Here is a 24,427-nt window from a genome sequence, read left to right as displayed (position 1 = left end):
ATCCAGACCAGAACTGATAGGATCAAATAATATCCAGATCATAACTGATCTGTATAAATCATGTCTAGATCATAACTGATCTGTATAAATCATGTTCAGATCATGTTCAAATCTTCAGAGATCTTGTCTACACCAGAACCGATCCTTACAGAACCAATATATTCAGATCAAAATCGATGTATAGATCATGTCCAGATCAGAATCGATATGTCCAAATTATAACTGGCTTAAATATCAACTCTGTACAGATTATGTTCAGATCAGAATTGATCTGCAAGTATCATGTTCATATCAGAATTGATTTGTACATATTATGTCCAGATCAGAACTGGTCTGTACGGATCATGTCCAGATCAGAAATGATCTATTCAGATCATGTCCAGATCAGAAATGATCTGTACAGATCATGTCCAGATAAGAACTGAACTGTACAGATCATGTACAGATCAGAACTGAACTGTACAGATCAGAATTGAACTGTACCGATCAAAACTGATCTGTACAGATCATGTCCAGATCAGAACTGATCTGTACAAATCATGTCTAGATCAAAATCGATCTGTACAGATCATATCCAGATCAGAACATATATGTCTAGATCATAATCGATCTATCTAGATCATGTATAGGTCTGTCTAATATAAGGAATAGTTAAATAATGAGCAAAGTCAAATAAATAATAACAAATTATAAATTTTTGTAACATTTATTTTACACGTAAGTCGTTTAATGTTAATAAATGTAGATTTTTGTTTAAACTTAATTCTGAAGAATCAGATCAGATTAGACCAGATCTGATCAGATCAGACCAGATCAGATCAGAAAAAATAAGTTTAGATCAGATCAGATCAGAAAAAATAAGTTCAGATCAGATTAGATCAGGAGAAATAAGGTGAACTAAACAGGGCCTTATTCAATCAAAATATGAGTATGGTTTCTTCATTCATAGGCTAAACAATGACATCAACATTGCAGCTGTATATGTTGATGATGTGATTCTTACCGGTACTGATCCTCAGAAGCTTGATGTTTTGAAGTCTTATCTGCACAAAGAGTTTAGCATCAAGGATTTGGGTCACTTAAATTATTTTCTTGGCATTGAGGTTGGGTACACAACAGATGGGGTGATTGTCAGTCAGAAGAAATTCAATTCACTAGAGAACTCATTCTTGGATGTGGCTTTGATGTTTCAAAAAGAGCCAATCACACCTTTACCTTTGAACCTCAAATTAACCAAATCTGATGGTGATCTCTATTATAATATAGAAAAGTACAAGTCTTTGGTTGGCAAACTCAACTTCTCGACTCATACAAGACCTGACTTGTCTTATGCAGTTCAGTCTCCTAGTCAATTTTTACAAGCACCTAGACAACCTCATGTTACAGCTTTACAACATACCTTGAGATACCTAGCTCACACTGAAGGGCAAGGTATTTTATTAAAGGCTTCAAACAACATTTGTTTGCAAGCCTTTTCAGCTAGATTCTGATTGGGCAACATGTTCAGATTCTAGAAGACCGGGAACAAGATATGTGTTATTACTTGGTGGCTCACCTATTTCCTGGAAGTCAAAGAAACAAAGTACTGTTTCTAAAATCATCTGCAGAGGCTGAATACAGAGTCATGGTAAGAACAACTTCAGAAATTACCTGGATAGTCAATCTCTTATCAGACATGGGAGTTACTAATATTAAGCCTATTACCTTACACTGTGATAACCAATCAGCCTTTCACATAGCCAAAAACCCTATGTTTCATGAAAGGACCAAACACATCGAAATTGATTATCACTTTACTTGAGATAAGGTCCTTGAATGGTTGCACCTCAGCTACTTACCCATACAAGAACAGTTAGCAGATGTGTTTACTAAGCTTTTACCATCTACTCAGTTTCAACATCTTTTGTCCAAGATGGGAGTGTCTGATCCTCATACCCCTCCATCTTGAGGGGGTTGTTAGATGACTGATTAGTGATAGCAATGCTACCTCATATTACTACACTCAGCTGCTACGTCAGCTTGCTTATTTGGCAGTAGTTATAACTGCTTCCCTAGAAATAAGGAGCTTGGGCTAACAAACTCAGGAAGCTTCTAGATTATTGATTGCATTATATATATTGTAACTGGTTGTAATAATCATAATAATACAGAAGTTCTTTTGCTTATCTCTAAAATCTATCATGCTCCGCTTCCTCCATGGCTCAGCAGTACACCTTAAATCTTTATCGCCTGTTACTGTGAGAACAACTCCAATGGTTAAAAAATGAACTTGCTCACAAAAAAAATGAACATGTGAACAGGTAGCCCACCATTGGTACAACAATGACATAAGCAGCTGTTAAAACATTGTAGCTATTTTGTGCTACGTAGCTCAAAAAAATATAGCTCTAATAAATAAATTATTTAAATCAAAATATTATAGGGAGTTACAAAGTATTGTAGCTCACCAATGTGATAACTTGTAGATTTAATCAATTGTAGCTAGAAATTTGACGTGACAAACTTAGCCACAACCTCTTGTAGCTCACCATTGGAGTTGCTCTGACCTTGCTTATGTGTTTTGTTAACTGCCACAATATGGCAGACGTGTTTTCTTTCGTATATAGAAGACTTAATATGATTATATAAATAGTGATTATAATATAGTTTCCCCCTATAATCCCCTGTCACTTCTAATGAGTCTGACCTGCAAAACTGGCTGAAAATACCTGTGCGAGATACCAGTGCAGTATGGTCCTTCATCTTACTTAAAAAAAAAAAGGGCTTTTGAAGGAAACAATCTTTTCACATATTTATATTCTCCAATATGCTCCATTAATCATTATGAAGTTGTAGGCTTACAAAAGTCGTCTGCAAACAAAAGAAGTGTAGAAAAATGGTGGTTGACATCAACTATGATGATGATCGCATTACTGGTAATGCCAATGAGAAAGATGAAATTTCAAGCGTAACCCTTCCTGATCACCTCCTGGTGGAACAAATCCTCTCAAGACTTCCGGTAAAACCCGTAATTCGTTTCAAATCTGTTTCCAAGTTTTACCATTCTGTTATTTCTAGTCCTGAATTCACAAAATCACATCTTAAGTCTTCGTCCTCCTCGGGTCAATGTATTCTACTTACTCATAGTCCATACAAGCTGATTACATTGTCTTATGATGATCGCAACAATCTGAAAAGCCCAATTGAATTGGATTTCAGTCTTGATTTAAGTTTTAAACAGCAACTACAACCAGAAACAGGAAGGTATGTAGGATTTGCTGGTTCTTGTAATGGCTTAGTTTGCTTCTATAATCAGAGTCGTTGGCGTGATTGGAGAGGTACAAAGCAACGCGGTTTCTTCTTTATTTGCAATCCTGCAATGCATCTGTACCGTGAAATTACTAGTCCTGTAATAGCTAATCCTGGATTTAGTCTGGAATATTTTTGGTTTGGTTATATACCATCCATTCATGACTATAAGATTGTTGCTCAAGCTTTTGATGCCAGTTTTTATTGGTTTATTTATGTATTTTCCATGAGGACTGGGAAATGGAACAGAATTTGTGATATTCATGAGCTTCTTCATGTTGAGAGATCAATCCTGTCATTAGAGAAGATGGTGGTATTTGAGGATTTTTTGTACTGGTCTTTTGAATTGCCAGATGTTGTAGACGAGTGGAAGACCAAACGCATTGTCGGTTTTGATTTAGTAAACGAACAATTGAAAGAATTTCCATGGATGGATTGGCTAAATCGATACAAAAAACTTAATTTCTTCGTCATGAACGGGTGCTTGTCATTACTTTGCACCCCATCATCAACATCAACATCAACATCATCGTCGTCGTCATCATCATCACCTTCTTCTTCTGATGTTTGGATGTTAAAACAAGGCGATGAATGGAGTTGTTGGGAGAAATCGTATTCTTTTGAATCTGGAGATATGAACATTGTAGACATAACTCCATCTGGCAAGATTTTAGCAAGGGGTTATAAGGAACCAAGTCTGAACCGAGTCAAGATAATCGACCCGACTCAGGACAATCCAGAGCAATCCTCACTCGACATTTCTGATTGGAATCTATCAAGGCAAAGAGGAGGAGGTTATGTTGAGAGTCTCATTTCCCCTTTCTCAACATTTCAAGAGGAAACTCACCAGGTTTGATTGTGCCTTCAATTTTCCAACCAAGCTTTTCTTGCCATTCTCTTCTTTTGAGTTTTGATTGCCACAAATTGTACACTTGATTTATTATGTTCCCTTTGTAATTTGATGAAATCCAAACTACAAGTCATTGACAAAATCCACTATGATACGAAATAAATCGTGGTAATTTGATTGACTATGTTGAGGTCCTATATACCAGGGATCTCAAGGTGCTAATGCATTACAGTACTTCATTGACAACAGCTGGTCACTTGGCTACCAAAATCATATCCCACTCTTCCCAACCAAAGTTAATTCTTCTCAAAACCACTCGCCAACTTGTGCATTACGTGTTCTTTTGCTTGTCGATCAAATGGATCTTCACCGATATATAAATCCAGTACTGATTGACAAAGAAGTTTACTCTCAATGCTCCCTACATCTTCTCCGTCAACTGCACAAGTTCAAACATACATTTACGCAAGTACAAAATAAAATAATAAAACATTTTACCAGCAAACATTAATTTATGCAGCATCTTAGTACCTCCATTTTAAATGATAAACAATACGTTTAAGTAGTAGACCAAACAAACAACAAGGAAATAGAAGTGCTTCTCTTTTCAGGACCAAAGAAACAATTCTTTTTATACAGAATCTTATAATCATTTCTACGATGGGATAATAAACTCGGGTTAAGAACTTGTCGGGCATAAATTCCCGTCGAGTACTAAAAAATGCAATGCATAATATTGCTTCCAGTTAATGACAAGTATCACATGAATGAAATCAAGAGAGCTTACTTTTTGTGCGTAGTACATGTCCATGTTCCCTGGAGAGTTCTATAACAGAACCCTTTGGTAATTTCATTTCATCTTTGAACTGAGAAGTAAATCTGCAGCAGAACAGACGTTAGCTCACTGACAAATGTGTTTCTCAGATTATAGTCAAAACTTCATTAGGACTTTTTCATTCCTTGTTTACAATTTATAAATTTTTAATAGTTCACCAACTATTTAATCAAAAATCCATAGTCTACAAGTACAATTTAGTATTCATTGCATTTGCATTATCAACCATAAATTCATTACCGCGAGGTGTTGTAAAAGCACATGTAGCCTCATCAAGCTACTATTATTCTGCTTTCTCAATGGTCTGAAATTAATTATTGCTATAACAAAAGAAATTAGACTTTAAGATGGCTAAATGTCTATTTCAGAAATGCTTAATCCATACCCTAATACTCACTAATCTCACAAATCCTACAGCCTTTAGCCATTTACTGTACATAGATTATCTCCTTTAAAAAATTATTTGACTTAAACACCGTAAGAAGGAATACTCAAATTAATTTGCAGAATTCAAAGATTGTTATTGCAATTTGCGTCAGCGATCCTCCAAGTTAGTTGACTTATCTAACTACATAGTAAATACATAAATAAGAAATCAAAGAATATAAGCAAGGTTCAAGTAATGCACAGGATAAGTAACCATCAAGTCTTGAAGAAGAGGAGAGTGTGTTCTTCCAACTAACTTCCCTTGCCCCCTGTTTTAATTTGGGTGCATAAGAGCTAAGCAATGATGGGCCAGCGCCAGATTGCATCACGGGGTGGTGGTGCTGTGCATTGATGCCGAGACAGTATTGTAGCAAAATGATGTGAGTTTGAGATAAAGCAGAAGGTATAAATTTCAATCTCATGCATAATACTACATCTGTTATTGGCAGTTGACATTTACGAAAGCTTCAAAAATTGTTTGGAATGTTTTAATCAGATTGTCAGCATAGATTAGGAATTCCCAAATTCCAAACTCAAAATATAATAAGATGAAGAGAAGATAGAAGCTTCTATGTATTTTTCTTCATAACTTCACATTTTGACAAGTGGTTGTTTTTATTAAACTCCAAGTAAAAGTTGTTGAGCCTAGATCAAATACATAGTTGTACATTTCCTCTTATCTTGATCATTGGCCAAAGTACCCAACTAGTTTGCAACGTCTCCATAAGTATATCAAAACCTAAGGTACCCGTAATACACATGATACTTCTCTTTGCAGTGCTCCATATACTACTGGGCCTAGTGATGGTTAAATACCTCAAATTTCCAACTAGGCCCTTGCATAAAGTTGAGTCAATTAATGACACTGCTTTTGTCAACTTCAAACTTGTTGCAATAGGAGTGCCTACGGTTTTGCAAAAATCCACCCTAGAATTGTAATGAGTCTCATTTGATCGACCCTAGCAAGAATGACTTTAACCCATATTCTGTCATCTCAAACTCATTTATAAGTAGCAGCCTTAAAGTCATCAAACAAACTCTACAATTGCCACTAAACAATAGGTCATTAACACACAAGCTAACTATGAGAACATTATCATCATTCTTCTTCACGTAGATTGCATTTCGCATGGAAACTTGGTAAAACCATTTTGTATCAGGTATCCATGTCCATGGAGCTAGCTTTAAACAACATAGTGCCTTTTTCAAGCAGTACATTCTATCTTCTTCTGCCTTGATCGTAAAATCTTCTGGTTATTCCACATAAGCCTCTTCTTCAAGAATTCCATATTTAAATGCAGACTTCACATCAGGTTACTGTACGGGCCGCCAAATTTTTGTAAACCAATTTTACTCATATAGCCTCTTGGCCTTTTGGCAGAGCAGTTAGCTCCTTAAGTATCATATTTCTCTTTCGCTTGTTTTGAATAGAAAATTTCCATACTTCTTCTCTAACGGCAAAAATTCAAGTTTGAGGTGATCTGTCGAATGTTTCATACTTAAATTGAGAAAGTCTATTAACTTCAAAGAATATCAGAATTAGATTTGTCATATTAAATGACTGGTTTGCAATGAACATAACCCCTAGCCTTTAATTGTTTAGAAAACAGTAAGACATGAAGGTAGTAGACATCATAATCGTAAAAGACACAAGATACTTATCCACTAAAAGACAATCCGCAATCTTCCTGTTAGGAAATCAAAACTTCAATGCCCTAGACATTATTTGGGGAAAAAATTTGAACAAAAACAGTGAGGAGGTCTGATATAGCTTCACCCCTTACCATTTTAAGTTTCTAACTAGTAGAGGCCATTTCCAGAAGTCCTTCAAGGACATGGGCTATGCAAACGAGTAACTAATGGAGCAGAGTGGGTGGGTGAAGGGGGGGGGGGGGGGGGGGGGGGGGGAAGTCAGTTGCTAATAGTAGCATTTTAGAGGATCACAGCTTGGGACAACGGAAATATTGCACAGGGAAAAGAGAGGGAAGGATGAAGCCAGTATGCAGAGTTTCCAGTCAAAGTCCTCAAGGGCCAGTTGTTAATAAATCTATACGGGTAGATTTTCCTCATCACCTCCACAATGCTTCCTGAGTCTACTCTACGTGACTACTGACTACGTCTTCCACAAGCCCACATATCATTCTAAATCCCCATACGAGATACAACTACAGAAAACCTACTTCAAACACACACACCCCAAAAAAAAAAACAAAAAAAAAGGAGAGGAATCCTTCAATGGTCCCAAAAATGCTGTCCTGAAGCCAGAAGAATTATCTTGCTCCAATGTAAACCATTAAGAACTTCCACAGAATAGCAGTTCTAACTTTCAAAACCCAAATTATTCTGCACCTGAGACACACTAATCTGGTGTTTCTCCTTCTGTTTAATTCCCCCATTCCCAAGGCTTTACGTTCGTGTATGAACCGGTGCACAGAAACATACATATCGATTTTTACTTGGGAACTTAGCAGACCCAGCGGGAAAACAACTTTACCTATAACTCAAAATTTCAGAATAAAGCAAGAGGCAGTAATATTATACGAAGAGGTAGAAATGGGATAGAAGGAGAGAAAAGGTTATACAAAATTTAGAAACAAACAAATTGCTATAAGTATTATAATTACTAGTTGATCGTTAAAACCCTAGAATCAGGCAAGTGGTAACAGTAAAAAGCAATAAAGTTTTGGGTGAATCCATGGTCACTAACAGTTCACAACAATTCCTCGTGGGTCAAAGTAAACGTACATAAACTGGCATGGACGAAAACAAGCAGTTGTAACATTAGATCAGAAAAAAAAATCGGCTGGAACGAGGGCTCAGATCTTCAAAGAACGCTTTTTAAACTCCGAATAAATAAGTTAACAACTAAGTTGTAGTATAATTTAGAAATGAGTTACCTGTGAAGCAATTCTTTGTTATCAGGACCCCCAAACTTTTGAAGTCTGCTTCCCACTGATTCTTCAAAAGCACTCCGCACAGAACGAACGCTTAATCTAGAATAGACAATTTGTAGTCTAACAGTCAAATTTAAATCAGCTTCCAACAGATCATCATGGAAATCCTTATTGTCTTTCAACTCAGAAGCTGAAATGTTCCCGTATTTCTTCTTCAGATACTTCTGCACATCATCCTCATCAGCATATACACCTGTATATAGCAACAATTAATTATACGGAAGAATCTCACAGATTACTGTACAAATCATGATTGCCTGAACTCATTTGAGTTTTGACCACCTCTTCAAAAAAAAAACCAGATTGATAGATATTTAGACATCCCATGCTGCTGTTATGGACTTATGGGATACAATTAGGCTACTGCAAGCTCTACATCATATAATCAGCACGGCATCAACTAGCGAGTATTGGAAAATTTAACCTATTAATTCACTTACTTAGCATCCATCTTTTTACTTCCTCAATTCCACAAAGAGTGTATTTTATGGTTATGCACGAAGATTATGGACTTATTTACTGTAATGGTATTAAAATGACTACAAACACTTCATTAGATTTTCAAAAAGAAAAATAATGTTGCGTGGGCATTCAAAACAAAAAGCACCATGGAATTAAAAAAAACCTTGCCTAAATTAGATAGATAATAAAGTAATAAACAATGGAGAATTGGAGAAAGTGCCACGATATGAAAACAATTGTCAACTAAGCAAGCCATCTCAAAATCCAAGTTATATCCCAAGGAAAGAGAGGCTTCTTTTTAAGCTGCACCAGCAATTACTCAACACTCCAATCTAGAAGAGCTAATGCTAGAACCTTACTCGACTTATCAATGCGTACTAAAAATACACAATTAACACACATAATCAAGCAATTAAGCATACATCAAAATTAAAACATGGGGATCTAACAAAAATAGAGAAAATCTATCATACTAATTATATATTTTTTTCAACAAATTAGTAAATTCATCAACGTACGTAGCAAAGAAAAAACGAAAATGCTAAATCAGAAATGACAGTCATAACGTTAAACGAAAAATGGTCAATCAGAAAAAACGAAGAATGCTAAATCAGAAATGACAGTCATAATGCCAATCAGAAATGATCAATACAAAAAATAAATGCTTAATCAGAAATGTTGAATTATAATTGATGAATGAACACAAATACACAAAACCCATTATACCATAAAAACAATGTCGTACAAAAATCAGAATTTGATGAATAAAATAAATAGAGTAAAAGATTAAGAGTTATACCAAAAGCATAGACATTGATGTTCTTGAGACCAAATAAACTCTTACTCCTCAATCCAATACCCAACAATGTCTGAGAATCCCTGACAAGGGAAGGGAAAGAGGCCCCAGTTTTGGATTCGGTGACATGAGGAGGGGTGACGTCAGAGGAGAGAGAAAGAGAAGCACAGAAGAAGGGGGAAGATGTAGAAGGAGCATTAGGAGTGAAGTGGAGATGAGAGAGAATGAAATTGAGGGTATTTTGAAGAAGTGGGTGTTTGTCGGAATTTTGGGTGACTGTAATGGCAGCGCAAGCACCGGCGACGGAGGCTCCAGCAGCCGCAAGGAAGCGGAAAGAGGAGGTGGGAGACGAGTTGGGTTTGGGGTTGATAGGCGGAGGGAACGAAGAGAATGGGAAGCGCAGTGATGCCATTGTTATCGGGTAACTTAAACTACTTTAGAGTTCTTCCCTGCTTTATGACGACAAAATTATTAACTTAAACTACCCATCTCAATCTTAGGTTTGAGTTTGAGGTGATTTCAGTCGGAGGTGAAAGCTTGTTTCAACAGCTTTTCAGCATAGGCTCAAAAGCTCATTTTGAATTTACGACAAATTGTCTAGGAGCATGTGTGTGCGACTGCACCCAAGGCAGGAGTTGGGATAGTAGCAAAGCCTAATCTCGTGTGGCGTTAGTTAATTGGTTGCGTGTTTGTTGGGTTTGGTCGATGTTTTGAACCGGGGTCCGGGTGTGACTCATGTAATTAACCAGTATAAATGCCTTTCAGGCTGGGGCAGTTGCTGGAAACTCTTAATTCTTATTTATAATGGGTGTACAATAAATATTGTACACCGTAGTAAAAGTTAACTCAAAATGCTTAAAAATTAAGCTTATATATGTAAAAATTATCTACTTTCAGTGATAATTTTTTTTTATATTTTTAAAACTTATTTCTCCAAAATCACTAATAATATATAAAATTAATCATTTAACCATTTTAAATATTTATCTATCAATTTTTTTACTAATATAAAAGTTAATCAAAATAAGGTTAAAGTTATAAAAAAAAAGGTTAAAGTTATCTTGGTGTACAATAAATTTATTGTACACTTTGTGCGCGCAAGACCTTCTGAATTACACTAGGCATAGCATGAGCTAGATGTAGCCCGAAAGTAGATGGAGCTTCATAACGCTCCTTTCCCTTTTAACTCCCAAACCCAAAAAACAATCAAGTTCGCCACATGTAAAATACTTAAGTTAGCTCATCATACATCTTTGGTAGAAATAAGGAACTTCACTATAAAGCAGGGGATAAAACTTGTATTATTATATAACTTCTGAGAGATACACAATATACAGTATAACTCAACTCAATTTGAAAGAGTTCACGAACCATAAGAAGTGTGGAATATATGTCAAAAAAAAAAAAAAAAGTGTGGAATAGTTCAAAAACAATTCTCGAATTGAAACTGAACCAGATTTGTCAATACGTGAAGTTCTTGATCACAAAAAGTCAAGTGTTCCACAATTACGTGTAATAGATATTCACAGTTGACAGCTTTAAGATGCTTTTATAAACCCATATCAGACTTCAATTGCCCCGCCAATTAGGTTGATAAAACAGCACCGTAACAAGCCGGAAGAGAATAAAAAGCCCGGCAACAGATACAGAAAATAAAAAGTTTTTGAATCAAATCGCCAGAAGAGGTCTATCGGAATGCTTCTGTCCTTTCCAGCAGTTTTAATTAGTTATGCAGCAAACAAACAACTATATGAGTTCCAAACAACACTTCGTGGCACCTGCAGATTTAATTTAAATTCAACCAAAGTGAGTATATGTTTCAGAATCTTGATTGAAAAGATTACAAGGTACATATTTTGTTTTCAGTTATTTCTAAGCTCATCGAGTAACTAGAGATAGGAAGCATCGACTTAACAGCAATTTATCAAAGCTATATTACAAGGAATAAAGCCAGATCCGTTTAGCAAAAATAATGCATAAATAAGCAATAAGAAGAGGACATACAAATCAGAGGTCTATAACAACAAATCGATCAGTATCATGAAGATGACAATAGTACATCTAGTTTGGTCACTTGGCCAACTGAGTATAAGAGATCCTGAATTAAATTCTAGCTTTTCGCTAAGGCCTCACAAGAGTCACAACCTTTTCCAATATTTCTAAGCTCATCAAGTACTTTTCTTTCCAAATCTAAAGGGTAATTCTTCCCTCCCCCCCCCCCCCCCCTATACTCTCCCCTGTCCACCCCTTTTCAGTTGAGAATTAAAAGTTGAAATCGAGAAAGTGAAATAACCAAATACTAGTAAGATTTTGGAAGTCCTTGTCATCTGGTACACGGCTCCAGTGCTTCTACAACAAAGGCATTAAGGATTTTGTAGCAAATCTTCCTAGCCTCTGATTAGAGCAATTGAATCACATATTGCCACAGAGAGCAAACAATCAAAGACTTAGGCTCCGTTTGTTTGAACGGAAAACATTTTCAATGGAAAATGAGTTTCCATCAAAAACAATTTTAAGGGGAAGCGCAATTGTAAAATGTTGTAAAACATCCAATCAAGGTGGATGTAACACCTTGATGTGACTCTATGAGTTAAAGCATCCTAGAACATAAGTAACATTCTACTTATTACATGTTGTGTTATGAGTTTGAGCTTATTAGTTATTTAAGATGTACGAAAACAAGAGAACAAATACAAGTGACTAATTTCAAAGTCTTCCATCTCTATATTTGTTGTGTTCTTCTATTCTTATGCTTCTTTACCGTATATTGCTATCAATATCATAACATGAAATATTTTTCCCTTGTTTGTTTTCGTATAAGAAGTTATAGAGAAAAAGGAAAATGTTACTATGTGAGTGGAAAGGAAATAATGTAGAGGACGGAAGAAAAAAGGTATGCAAGGAGTAGGAAGGAAAACGTGGTATTCCTTCCTTACAAAAGGAAAGTGTTTTCCACTTTAGAAGAGCTATTTTAAACAGTTAAGTTTTTGGTCTAAAATGAAGGGTGTTGGGTGTCAAAAACCCAGCATGGTACTTGAGTTGAAATGAAGGTTCGAGTAACATAGCCTAAAACATGAGCAAATCAATTCAACTACATTTCTGAAGCTCAATCTATTTACTATGAGATATACTCCGTATGACAAACCAGTAAAGATCAGCCAACTCATTCAAGTTTTGCAATGGGATAACAGAAAATGAGACAATCCACCCTTATCACATGCGCAGTTGCTTAATTGCCTTTGCACATTCAATTCATCTATATGTCCACATCTACTGAGGAAATTTTCATATGAACAAGTGCAAATAGCCTATAACAGAGAAGCAGAAAGGACTTCAAGAGCTACTTCTATTAAATGCATTACAAACTATCGCCAGAGAAGAATCCTTTGCCTCTAATTGAAATGGGCAAGGTAACAATTCTACGTCTACCTTTAAGTTCCAAAGACCAGAGTATCGTTAGGCTATGCTCTTAGTTTGTTAAACTGAAAATCAAAATCAATGCGGCTGTCCAATATGAGATTTTTCTTCTGGCACAGTCCTCTCCAAAAGCTACAGAGAGATTTTCATGCCAATCATGTTCGGTTTAAGTCAACCCTAAGCCTACTAGCCTAGACATATGCACAAATTATAATACATAAAGAGGCAACATAACCCAACCCCATAAAGTCTTCCAAGAATAGCTACTTCAAAATAATCCTGTAGATGCAGAAAAGGGCCTATTTAAGGTTAGTCATGCAATCTAAAACCTCAACGTAAGAGATCCCAAGGACATTAATTCTCACTATTGGAACTGTGCATGAATTACACCTTTGTAGCATGATGAGATACCAGATACACCATAGAGACATTTTGTAACCATTTCTAGCTAAATGTGCACAGTAAGAAATCTTGAAATTAACAACATAACTGCATAAAATATTTCACGTTATTACATACTCCCTCTGTTCCAGAATACTCGCAACAGTTGACTAGGCACGTAATTTTGGGGGGAGAATTGAATATACAAGGAAATGAATAAACGGTTTTTTCATGAAATACCCCTGAGGTTTGCAATAATGCACCAAATACCCCTGCGCGTTTCAAAATTCATAAAATACCCCTATAATTCTGTACTGTTCATTAAATGCACCTGGATTTAACGGACGTTAGCTTGCCGTTAGTTGTGTTTTACCAATTTGCCCTTAATTCTTATTTGGTGCGATTTAAGCAACAAATGTGACAGAAATTTCAAAAAAAAAAAACCCAACTTATCCTCTTTCTCTCTCCTCTCCCCTGTTCTTCAACCTCGTCACCGGCAATAGAACCACCGGAATGTCCAGTTTGCTTACAATCCTACGACGGCGACTCTGCAATTCCACGCGTACTCGGGTACGGACATTCTAGCAACTTATGTCTTTCTCTCTCCTCGTGTCAATTGGCAATCCATCCTCTTGATCTAAGCAAGCATAATTGTTTCTGTCAAATGGATTACCATTCCCCTCTATTCAATTTCAAGTAAATTAGAAACCCATAATCATTTTGCTCAATTAAACTGAGGTGGATTCGATCAGATTCTTTGCATCTATGGAGTAGATACGGAGTACAGAGGTGGTCGTCGCTTGTGAGGGTTGAGGCGATGGTTACGACTTACGAAGGTGGTGTTCGTGAAGGCAGTTGGGGCGGTGAGTCAGTGACCAGTGGTCGGAGGAGAGAGAAAATGAAATTTGAGGATTGATAATTGATTTTGGTTGAGATGAAAGAGTGAATCGAGCTCCAATGGCAGCCAAGAAAGAGAAAGGAAAGGGTTGGTTTGTGTGGAGGAGAGAGAAAAAAAAGTAAGCAATGAATGAATTTCAAATACCAGCATTTCAATATGGATTTCAAATTCCACATACTGGGCTTATTTTTTCAAGGTCTTGGATTTGGCCACGAATATGGTCCGAGGAGCTTTATGCTGCTTGGAAGGACTGGATGGTGCAGTTTCGACGGAGGATGGATTGGGTACTACTACTGGTAGGATTAGAATTGGTTCAACTTTTATGGATATGAGTGTTGTTAGTTGGATGAATGTTGATAAAAGAAACGAAATAAGTTCCCTCCTGAGACTGTAAACGTTATGTTGGAGCTGTCACTGGCTAGTGATTATTCATCAGTACACGAAGTTTTGCTCAAATGCTTGGCCTTTGATCCAAGTACTAGACCACTTGTAATGGATGTCTGGAAGTGTATCAAAGGATTGAAATTGTACCATTCTATTAATCATGTCGTTAGCGTTAACAGTCAATCCATGACGGAGAATGCTGGCCAATGCTTGGTTTTGGGAGAGTTGTGCAATATGTCAAATGATGTAAGAAATGAATCAAGACTCTCTAAAAAAGCAGTTTTTATTAGGAACTTTTACGTATGATAAATTTGGGGTGGAAGAGGATTCGACTTTTATTAGAACTCATGGCTATTTAGGAAATGGAGGGCTAAACATGCAGCAAGGCAAGTGAACACTAGCCTTACTTATAAGCAGCAAGAACAAAACGGCTATATTGTAATAAATCTAGCCGTTGGATTCAAATTCTGCTGTTTAAAAGGAGTTCGTGTATTTGGTGCAAAAAACTTTATAAATAGGTGTATACTATGCAAAAACTTTATATGTAGGTGTATTTAATGAATTATAAACATGACTTAACGGAGGACTAACGGAAAATCATAATAGGGGTATTTGGTGAACAGTAGGGAAAAAATAGGGGTATTCTATGAATTTTGAAACGCGCAGGGGTATTTGGTGCATTATTGCAAACCTCAGGGGCATTTCATGAAAAAACCGATGAATAAACTAAGTTGCAAGTGCGTTAGTGGGGGTATTTTTTTTTATACATCAGGTCTTCACTTTTGCTGGTGTGAGGGGGTGGTATCATTTTTTATTATTGTTGCATAACTTAAATATCAGTGGACCATTGGGGAGGGAGAAATAATAAAAATAAGTGTGGTCCCTTACCAAAAATAGAAGTGTTGCAAATATTCAGGAACGAACGAAAAAGGCAAGTGTTGCGAGTATTATGGAACGGAGGGAGTATAAAGACAAAACATAATATGATAGGGAGTTAAAGGAGCTTCCTTTTTTACTAGGGGTTCTTGATCAGCAATTAGCTAGAGTGGAGGATGCTAGGGTGTGGACAAGGACTCATCAGGGTCTTTTCTTGCAAATGTTTTCTGGTTTACTTGAACCTATACCCGAAGTTTCCAACTTTTTCCAGTATCAAATTTCATTCGGAAGGCAAAGGCACCTCTTATTGGCATTAGGGAGGTAACACTAATGACATGCTTCAAAAGCGCATGCCAGGTTTGGTAATTTCACCAAATATGTGCTTGGTTTGTCGTGATGATAGTGACTCATGTTCACATGTTCTCTTACATTGTGAAACGGTGAGTTACCTTTGGAGGAGGTTGTTTGCACTTAGCGAGCAATCTCAAGTTTTTCCTTAAGTGATAATGAATGGGGTTTGGTAAGGATAAACAAACGAGACTGTTATGGCGCAATGTTTCCATGTTATTATGTGGTGTGTGGTTGAAAGAAACCCAAAGGGCTTTTTAACGTGTCCGTTAACTTCTAAGTCATTGAGGGGCAAGGTCACATATTTAGCAAATTTTGTTTTGTTTTCTGGTTCAGAGGATAGCTTGTCCTCTTTGTTTTCCTTTTTACCTACTGTTAATATAATGTACTTGTCAAAAAAGAAGTAATTTAGTCTAGAGTTTTGAAAGATGAGGTACATCAAGGCTGGGGGTTTGGAGTTTGGTCTGAACCACAGCAAACTGTAATTTTTTTTTTCCGTTGAAGTAGTCTATGACATAAATGTTTAACTAAACACATAAAAAAATGCTTGAGAAAATCAATTTATTTGCAAAATAATAAATAAAAGTCAATGACTCAATGCTAACTCTTTATATATTATTGGACTTTTATATATTGGATATAATTTTTTAAAGTAAATAAAAAATAATATCTTATGCATAAAATGGTTTGTTACGGTTTGCGTTTTGAGTTGGTTTCAAAATTTCAAAACCAAACCAAACCAAACCATACCATACCATAAATTGTGGTTTAAAGAAATTCACAAAACAAACCGCAATTTTGAAACCGTAAGAAAAACCAAACCGCTACCCAAACCGGACAGTGTTCACCCCGTAAGGCATTAGAGCCCTCTAACATGGGTACATTAAGAAGCAAATATGCATGCCGGCAAACAAAGGTGTTAGTTTTTAATAAAAAGTGTTGTCATTTGGGATTCCAGATCACAAAAAAGAAAGCTATAAAATCACAAAAATATAGAGCAAGACATCAAATTATCATAAGATGCCAGGGAGAAAGACCAGGGTTTATGATTTTCACCTTTACGAAAAACATTTAACATCAAACAGTTTATATATGCTCGCAGACTCAAGATTCCCTAGAGGCTATCATAATGTGTGCTTCACTCCATGAGGCAAACCTTTTCCCACAGTTCCAAGAATTCTGATAATCTTTTATCAGGAGTTTGGGCGTCACCCCACCCACCCCCAAATACACAGACACAAATATTAACAGCTTACTTTAACCAAACCCATATGCTCGTTTAAGACAATTCTTTTTGTAAATGTATCACCATACTCTACTCTCTTCACTAGACACAATGGCAAAAATGGTTTCTAATCAAGAGGCTGGACACAGATAGAAGAATACATGTCTAAACATTATTCAACAACAACAACAACAACAAAGCCTTAGTCCCAAAATGATTTGTGGTCGGCTAACATAAATCGACATAGGAGATCGCCAATGTAACAAATCAAACAAGACAAGAACGGGAGGTTAAAAGAATAAACAAGGAAGAGGGGGAAAGTGAAAGTAAAATAAGAGGTAAATATATATATCACATTATCACATAAAAAATATTATAAGGGATAGTAAAAATAAGTAAAGTTTAAAACGAGAAAATTAAAAATAAATACAATAAGTATATTTGAAAATAGCATATAAAAGTGAGCTTTGAAGAGAGAATAAAAAAATGGAAAGTGTATAAGTAAATAACGTCATAAACGTATATTCTCTCCCTCCACTCGGTCCTATCCAACACCATAATTTCCACAACCCCCAAGTAGGCTCATATCGCGCTCAATCACCTTTCTCCAAGTTTTTTTAGATCTTCCCCTACCCCTTGCAATCCTATCACTTTTCCACCCTTCTAACCTTCCTAACCAGGGCATCACTTGATCTTCTTCTTACATGTCCAAACCATCTTAAACGTTTTCCATCATCTTAAACTCAATCGGTGCCACCCCTACTTTCTTCCTAATAATCTCATTCCTCAATCGATCTTTTCTTGTATGGCCACACATCCAACGTAACATGCGCATCTCCACCACATTCATCTTATGCACGCGGCAATGTTTCATTGCCCAGCATTCCGTGCCGTATAACAACGCCAGTCGAATTGCCATGCGGTAGAATTTTCCTTTCAATCTTTGGGGCATGCCTGGATCACATAGGAACCCCGTGGCACTTTTCCACTTACACCAACCTACTTTGATTCTATGAACCACATCCCCATCCAATTCCCCATCCTTTTGGATAATAGATCATAATAGTGGAACATTTTAGAACCTTGGACAATTTTCCCATCTAAGGTAATTGCCCCTGTCTCCCCTGTCTCTCTGTTTTGTACTCCACTAAACTTACACTCCATATATTCCGTCTTGTTTCTACTCAGCCTAAAACCACGGGATTCCAAAGTTTGTCTCCATCTTTGATTTCATCAATCAACACAATATCATTTTCGAACATCATGCACCAGGGTATACCATCTTGAATTGACTCGTCAATTCGTCCATGATAACAGCAAAAAGGAACGGGCTAAGCGCGAAACCTTGATGTACGCCAATCGTAATGGGAAATTCTTCGGTCTTACCAACACCAGTTCGCACACTCGTGCTAACTTCCTCATACATGTCCTTGATGATATCAATATACTTCCTTGAAATTCATTTCCTACTCAATGCCCACCAAAGATTTTCCCTCGGTACCTTGTCATACGCCTTCTCCAAATCAATGAAAACCATATGTAAATCCTTCTTCTTATCTCGATAATTCTCCAATAGTTGTCTTATAAGACGAATGGCCTCCATAGTCGATCTCCCGGGCATAAACCCAAACTCGTTCTCCGAAATCTTCACACTTCTCCTCAACCTTTGCTCAATAATTCTCTCCTGAAGTTTCATAGTATGACTCATTCGTTTGATTCCTCGATAGTTGGCACAATCTTGGACGGATAGTACTTTTCCTCCACTCCAATGGCATCCTATTACTTCCCCATATCTTGTTGAAAAGAGTTGTTAACCATACAACCCCTCTCTCTCCAAAGCATCTTCAGACTTCGATAGGTATGTCATCGGGCCCCACTGCCCTCTTGCGTCCCATCTTTTTCAATGCCACTTCGACTTCTCTTTTGAAATCTTCGCATAAAGTCTAGGTTAACCATATCCCGAGGGATATTTATATCTCCAATATCGCGCCCTTGATCCCCGTAGAACAAGTTATCAAAGTAAAACCTCCATCTATCCTTTATTTCCTTATCTCCCACCAAAACTTTTTTATCAACATCTTTCACACATTTAATCCTCCGGATGTCTCGCGTCTTTCTATCTCTCATTCGGGCAAGTCTATAGATGTCCTTTTCCCCTTCTTTTGTATCCAATCTTGACCTTTGCTCTAGCTTCCCTTACGGCCTTCTTTGCTTACCTTTTAGCCTCCTTGTACTTCTCATAGTTCTCATCACTTCTACATTTTCCCAACTCTTTATAGCATCGTTTGCTGTTTATAGCTTGTTGCACATCTTCGTTCCACCAAGATGTGTCCTTACTTGGTGGCATGCATCCTTTAGATTGTCATGGGACCTCTTTCGCCACATCCTTTAAGGTATGCTCTTGTCCATAATGAGTTTATATCCAAATCCATATCACCGTCCCAAGTAACTTTTCTACGAATTTTAGTTGTTGTTCCCCTTGAAGTTCCCACCCCTTGATCCTAGGCTCCACTTACATTAGTTGCAAAAATTGATTGACAACTGAAACCACCGGAAAAAAAAATCAACAACTATGTTGATTATGTGTCCATAACCATACCCAAGGTATTAAGCCAACCTTATTTGAAAATGTACTTCACTTGAAAAACACCTACCAAACCCGGATAGAAGAATATATGTCTAAACATTATTCAAGTTGCAAAATTAATTGATAACTGAAACAACAGAGAAAACATCCAACAACTATCGTGATTCATGTGTCAATACTCCATACCAAACTAATTAAGCCGGCCTCATTTGAGAATGTACTTAGTTAGACAAACACCTACCAAACCCAAAACACTTCTAAAAAAGCATTGATAAGCACTAAACACCACACAAAAGTTCATCTCCACAAAAACATAATTGCAACATGTAACCTACTAATATTTGAAGTATTATTCACTAATCCTCATTAAAAGTACCTCATTCTCCCCTAATAATCTCATAGGTACACGAGAGGTAGACGTAAATAACTCAAGTTCTTAGATGGATCGCGAATCCCACAATTTTGGCATTATAAACAAAGATTCTAACAACCTGACAGCCTGGGACCTAATATAGGTTTCCATATACTATCCAAAATTGCAATATCAAGGATGTAAGCTAAACATTCAAGCAAACCCCCACCCCCTTATCACCAAAAGAAAATCTAAATGTTACATCAAAACTTCTCTACAGTGGCAAAGAAGCAAGCAACTAAAAAAGCAAATAAAAGAAACGGGTCAACTAAGCAAAAGGGTCAACAGAAGTCAAACAAGCATATAATTTCCAAACATGTAAAAATTAACTAACCTGAAAAATCACAAACAATTGACGACAAGGAAATAGCTTATTGATGAAAGTGGAAGGCATGGGTACCGCGGGCTCCATGTTAGAGTGCCATCTGTCGACAGAGTGTTAATATAAAAGAACTCAAAGAAATGGCATAGAATAGAAAGGTTATAGCAAAAAAGATTAAATATCCTACCTTGCAGTTTTGTGAGACTCCATTATGCTTCAATGCTAATATTGGAAGAGCTCAGAGAGTGGAATTATTCATTATCCACTTGGAATAATAACACTTTGACAGAAATTGCCATAAGATATGGTAAAATAAAAGTTCAGTGTGCACTCTAGCTCCCTGATGGTTTCGAGATGCTTTGCATTACAACCGAAACCAACTTCATGCTTCTAAGATCATAAATAATATTCACCACTGAGTATCAACTGTTGAGAAGCTTCCACGTTACAACTCAAAGAATGCAACAACTAAATTCATAAGCTTATTTCAATTAACATGTTGACCAGTTACTCTGAACTAAAAAAACCTCATTGTAACCTTGCAACATGTAGAACACATGCAGAATAAAAATACATGTGAAACCAATTTCTTCCCAAATTTGAAAAGCACATGGATAACCCACTTCTAAGCACCAGCTCAGATTCCCATATCCACGGTGTGAACCTGAGAATCAAGGCTGCTATAGCCTTTAACCAAGAGCAGGAGCTAAAAATTTCTTTTTAGTACCTGGTTCCTCGTGTAAAAGCACAACATCTTTCAGCTTCTCGAACAATTCCTCCAGATCATTTACCCCAAATTTCCGATAATCTAAAGGTTTCTTGTACCTTTGCAGGTATATATTTTCAAAATAACTCAGAAATATTCCACATGAATAACTCACCAATATTTCCTCCAGCTCATGCTTAAATTGTAACAAGTTATGGTCCTCAAGTGCATATTGTGCAACTGTGCGCAAAGTTGAATTCTCTGTAACACTTATTCGCTCTTGATCTTCTACGACCACTCTCTCATCGTCGGAGAACTCATCAGATGAGCCACAACCAACATTAGTTTCCATGTTCTCTTCTTGAACTCCTTTCCCTTTCTTATTACTCTTTGGTGCAAGTGAAGGAGCACAAGGGCCTGCCCTCCCATTCCGAAGGTACACAAACTTCTTTTGACCCTTCCCTTCAACAGACACAACATCTGACATTTTCTTGAGGAGATTCACGAGCTTGCATGCCCCGTACTCTGAGATGTAAAGAGTCCTACCAAAAACCTTCTGATATTCAGCAGGAACACGAACCAGGGGTAAACATCCACCAAACAATTCAAGCAGTTTCACTAACTGTGCCTTCAAACTGTTAACATCACCAGGTTGTATTTGTACCCACGGATTTGAATCATTTTGGTCAATTAAGGCAACAGAACCTGATGTAGGACCCGCAACTTCATTTAAACCAGAAGGCATAGAATTTGATCTTAGTGAAGTGGTAAAGGCAGGAAAACCAGCTGAAGTACCAGTGTTGTACTCGGATAAAGACTGGGAAACTATTGTAAAATCCCTTGAGTTGTAATAGCTTTGTGAGAGTCCTCGATATACAATTGCTTCCTCATCATTTCCATCAATATTTTCACTTATATGGAAACCCATCAAAAACCCAGCATTATCAGGTCCCCCACGAGGGCCCATATTTGGAGGCACATAACCCTCTCCCCGTGCCACACTAGGCCAATCCCAGACAAACCTACCAGCATTAGACAAGGCAGATGAAACACCCACACCTGAAGGAATGACAAGGATCACAGTATATCCACGTTGACCAAGAATATGCAGAGCAGGAGCAAAGTCCACATCCCCCGAGATCAGCATGATGGACGAAGGTGGAGAATTGTCGAGGGCAAAAAGGAACATGTCAACCAAAATAGCCTTATCAGCTGCATCTTTTCTCCCATTCGGAACATCAACAAGTTTAACACCTGTCCTTTGGCATCCTTCTCTAACTCTCCTAGGAAATGCATTAAAGTCTCCATATGCAGAGAACAATGTGACAGCTCCTTGTATCACAGGATGGACCCGTAATGCCATTCTGATGTTCCCAGCAACATCTTCAGGGCGGACATCACTAGGGACAGGGCAGTTTTCGATGTCCCACAAAATAGCAACAGGACCCGGGGGGGAAGTTCGGCTTGGGGGGCTACCAGATAGTTTTGCCACATTAATAGAGTTAGGCACATTTGCGGTATTTCTCTCCAAGCTATCTGAAGATATTGCCCATGATGTCGTGTTTGAATTGGCAAACATGGTTCCTTTGAGAGGATATCTGCAATTAACCAGATAGTATAATCTTATAACATCAAGAGTAGATGAAACTCTACGTGCATGGTGTACTACATATTTATTTAGGTAGGAAAAAAATAGAAACACGGAATAAGAGACAAGTGCATCAAAAGAAAGCTATATCCTATAGACTTTTCCAGCAAATTTGAACCATGTGACTGTCTATCACATTAGGAAACAAGACAAAAAATGAATATGTATAAAAATATAAAATTAAACACCCCCTCCCGAACTTCCCCCAAAACAGAAGTTTAAAGAAGTGTAATGAAGGAGGCGCCAAGATTTAGGACTTCCTTGGAAAAAAACCGAACTTGAACACCCATAGCAACATTCAAGAACGGAAGTTGATTCTTGCTAGAAACAAAAATGCATAACAAATGGCATCCTCGGCATCTATATTTGGTCACACAACTTAACTCAAAGTCCCATTTCTATAAATTTTTACCAGTTATTTCAACAGTAATGCTATTTAAACAAAACATAGTCCACCTTTTTCCTTAAATAAGAGTAAATGGGCTAAAAATATTCGGCAAAACAGAACATTCGGCAGCAGAGAAGGCTTCTATGCTCAAAATGTCATTTACCTGGCTACATCATAAAGGAAAGCCTCAACCTGATCACAATAAGTACAACACAAAACTCTTCCTCAAGCATTACAAGAAATTCTCTTTATTTCCAGCATCATCAACTATGAGGATTCGATATCAATCCAAATCAACAACTCAATACGATGCATTGATACTTAAAAACACACATGGTTACACCAGGTAGATATATTAAATTAATAAGCTACAAAAAACTTGTCGACAACAATCAAACACAACTCATTAACCAACAAACTCAACTCGGGAAAAAAAATCATAATAGAATCACATATTCAAAACAATCAAACCAAAAGCAAAGATCATACTCTGACCTAACAAATTCGAACAATATCCCAATTCAGATATAACAAGATGTCAAAGATCCAAAGAGCCGACAAATCTGCTAGATCCAATTAAAAGATTTGTGACCGCAATCAAATTAATCAGGGTGAAGTAGCAACTCATAAAACAAATTCGAAAACATAAATAAAGGGGGGAAGATGGAATTAAATTAGTTGGAAGAAAGTAAAAGCATTGAATTGAACCCAAAATGAAACGAATTGGGAGAAGTGAGCAGAGAGGTGAGAGATTGTACCTGGAGGAGATAGAAGGTGGTGAGTTGTGGAAGAAGGACGGCGAGAAGAAAGAAAGACCAGTGTTGGGATGAAGATGACGACGACTGAGGAACAACGATCGGTAATTTAATTCTATAGTCAATCTTTCATCACTTTCTTTTTTAACTTAACCGACCCAATGTTCGTCAATTTTTGGTTCACGTTGGACCGTGGGCTAGCGTGGAGATCCCCAAGTTATAAAAATTATTTTGTTAAAATACTGCGTAAAAGACGAGCAGTTAAAGTTTTAGGTAAATACAAGGAATACATAAATGTTAAAAATGACATGCTAAAGTTGGATGTGTATATAATAGAGATACGAAACCATAAATACATTTACAATATAGTTGTCATTAATAGTTCGGGTATACGTACAATAACAAGCAAAAGGGTGTGTTGGTATTTTCTTGAACATTTTTTTTTTTGAAAGGTAAGGAGAAAGTACCT

At 37.0% G+C, this 24,427-nt stretch overlaps 2 protein-coding genes across 2 annotated transcripts; both read right to left on the bottom strand.

Annotated features, from left to right (window-relative positions):
* Positions 1–4,287: 4,287 nt before the first annotated feature.
* Positions 4,288–10,220, bottom strand: LOC110798586 (fatty-acid-binding protein 1). The gene is made up of 4 exons (XM_022003772.2): positions 9,615–10,220; positions 8,297–8,546; positions 4,926–5,017; positions 4,288–4,577 (listed from the first exon to the last, which is right to left on the bottom strand). Exons 1-4 carry the CDS (start codon positions 10,021–10,023, stop codon positions 4,435–4,437), a joined length of 894 nt encoding a protein of 297 aa, XP_021859464.1. The 5' UTR covers positions 10,024–10,220; the 3' UTR covers positions 4,288–4,434.
* A 679-nt stretch (positions 10,221–10,899) lies between these two features.
* Positions 10,900–24,140, bottom strand: LOC110798583 (uncharacterized). Its single transcript, XM_022003768.2, has 4 exons — positions 23,962–24,140; positions 20,649–22,765; positions 20,474–20,564; positions 10,900–11,389 (listed from the first exon to the last, which is right to left on the bottom strand). Exon 2 carries the CDS (start codon positions 22,744–22,746, stop codon positions 21,151–21,153), a length of 1,596 nt encoding a protein of 531 aa, XP_021859460.1. The 5' UTR covers positions 22,747–22,765; positions 23,962–24,140; the 3' UTR covers positions 10,900–11,389; positions 20,474–20,564; positions 20,649–21,150.
* Between the last annotated feature and the right edge of the window lie 287 nt (positions 24,141–24,427).

This window comes from Spinacia oleracea, chromosome 4 (assembly GCF_020520425.1).
Source record: "Spinacia oleracea cultivar Varoflay chromosome 4, BTI_SOV_V1, whole genome shotgun sequence".
NCBI classification, from domain to species: domain Eukaryota; kingdom Viridiplantae; phylum Streptophyta; class Magnoliopsida; order Caryophyllales; family Amaranthaceae; genus Spinacia; species Spinacia oleracea.
This window is presented reverse-complemented; position numbering and strand designations above follow the sequence as displayed.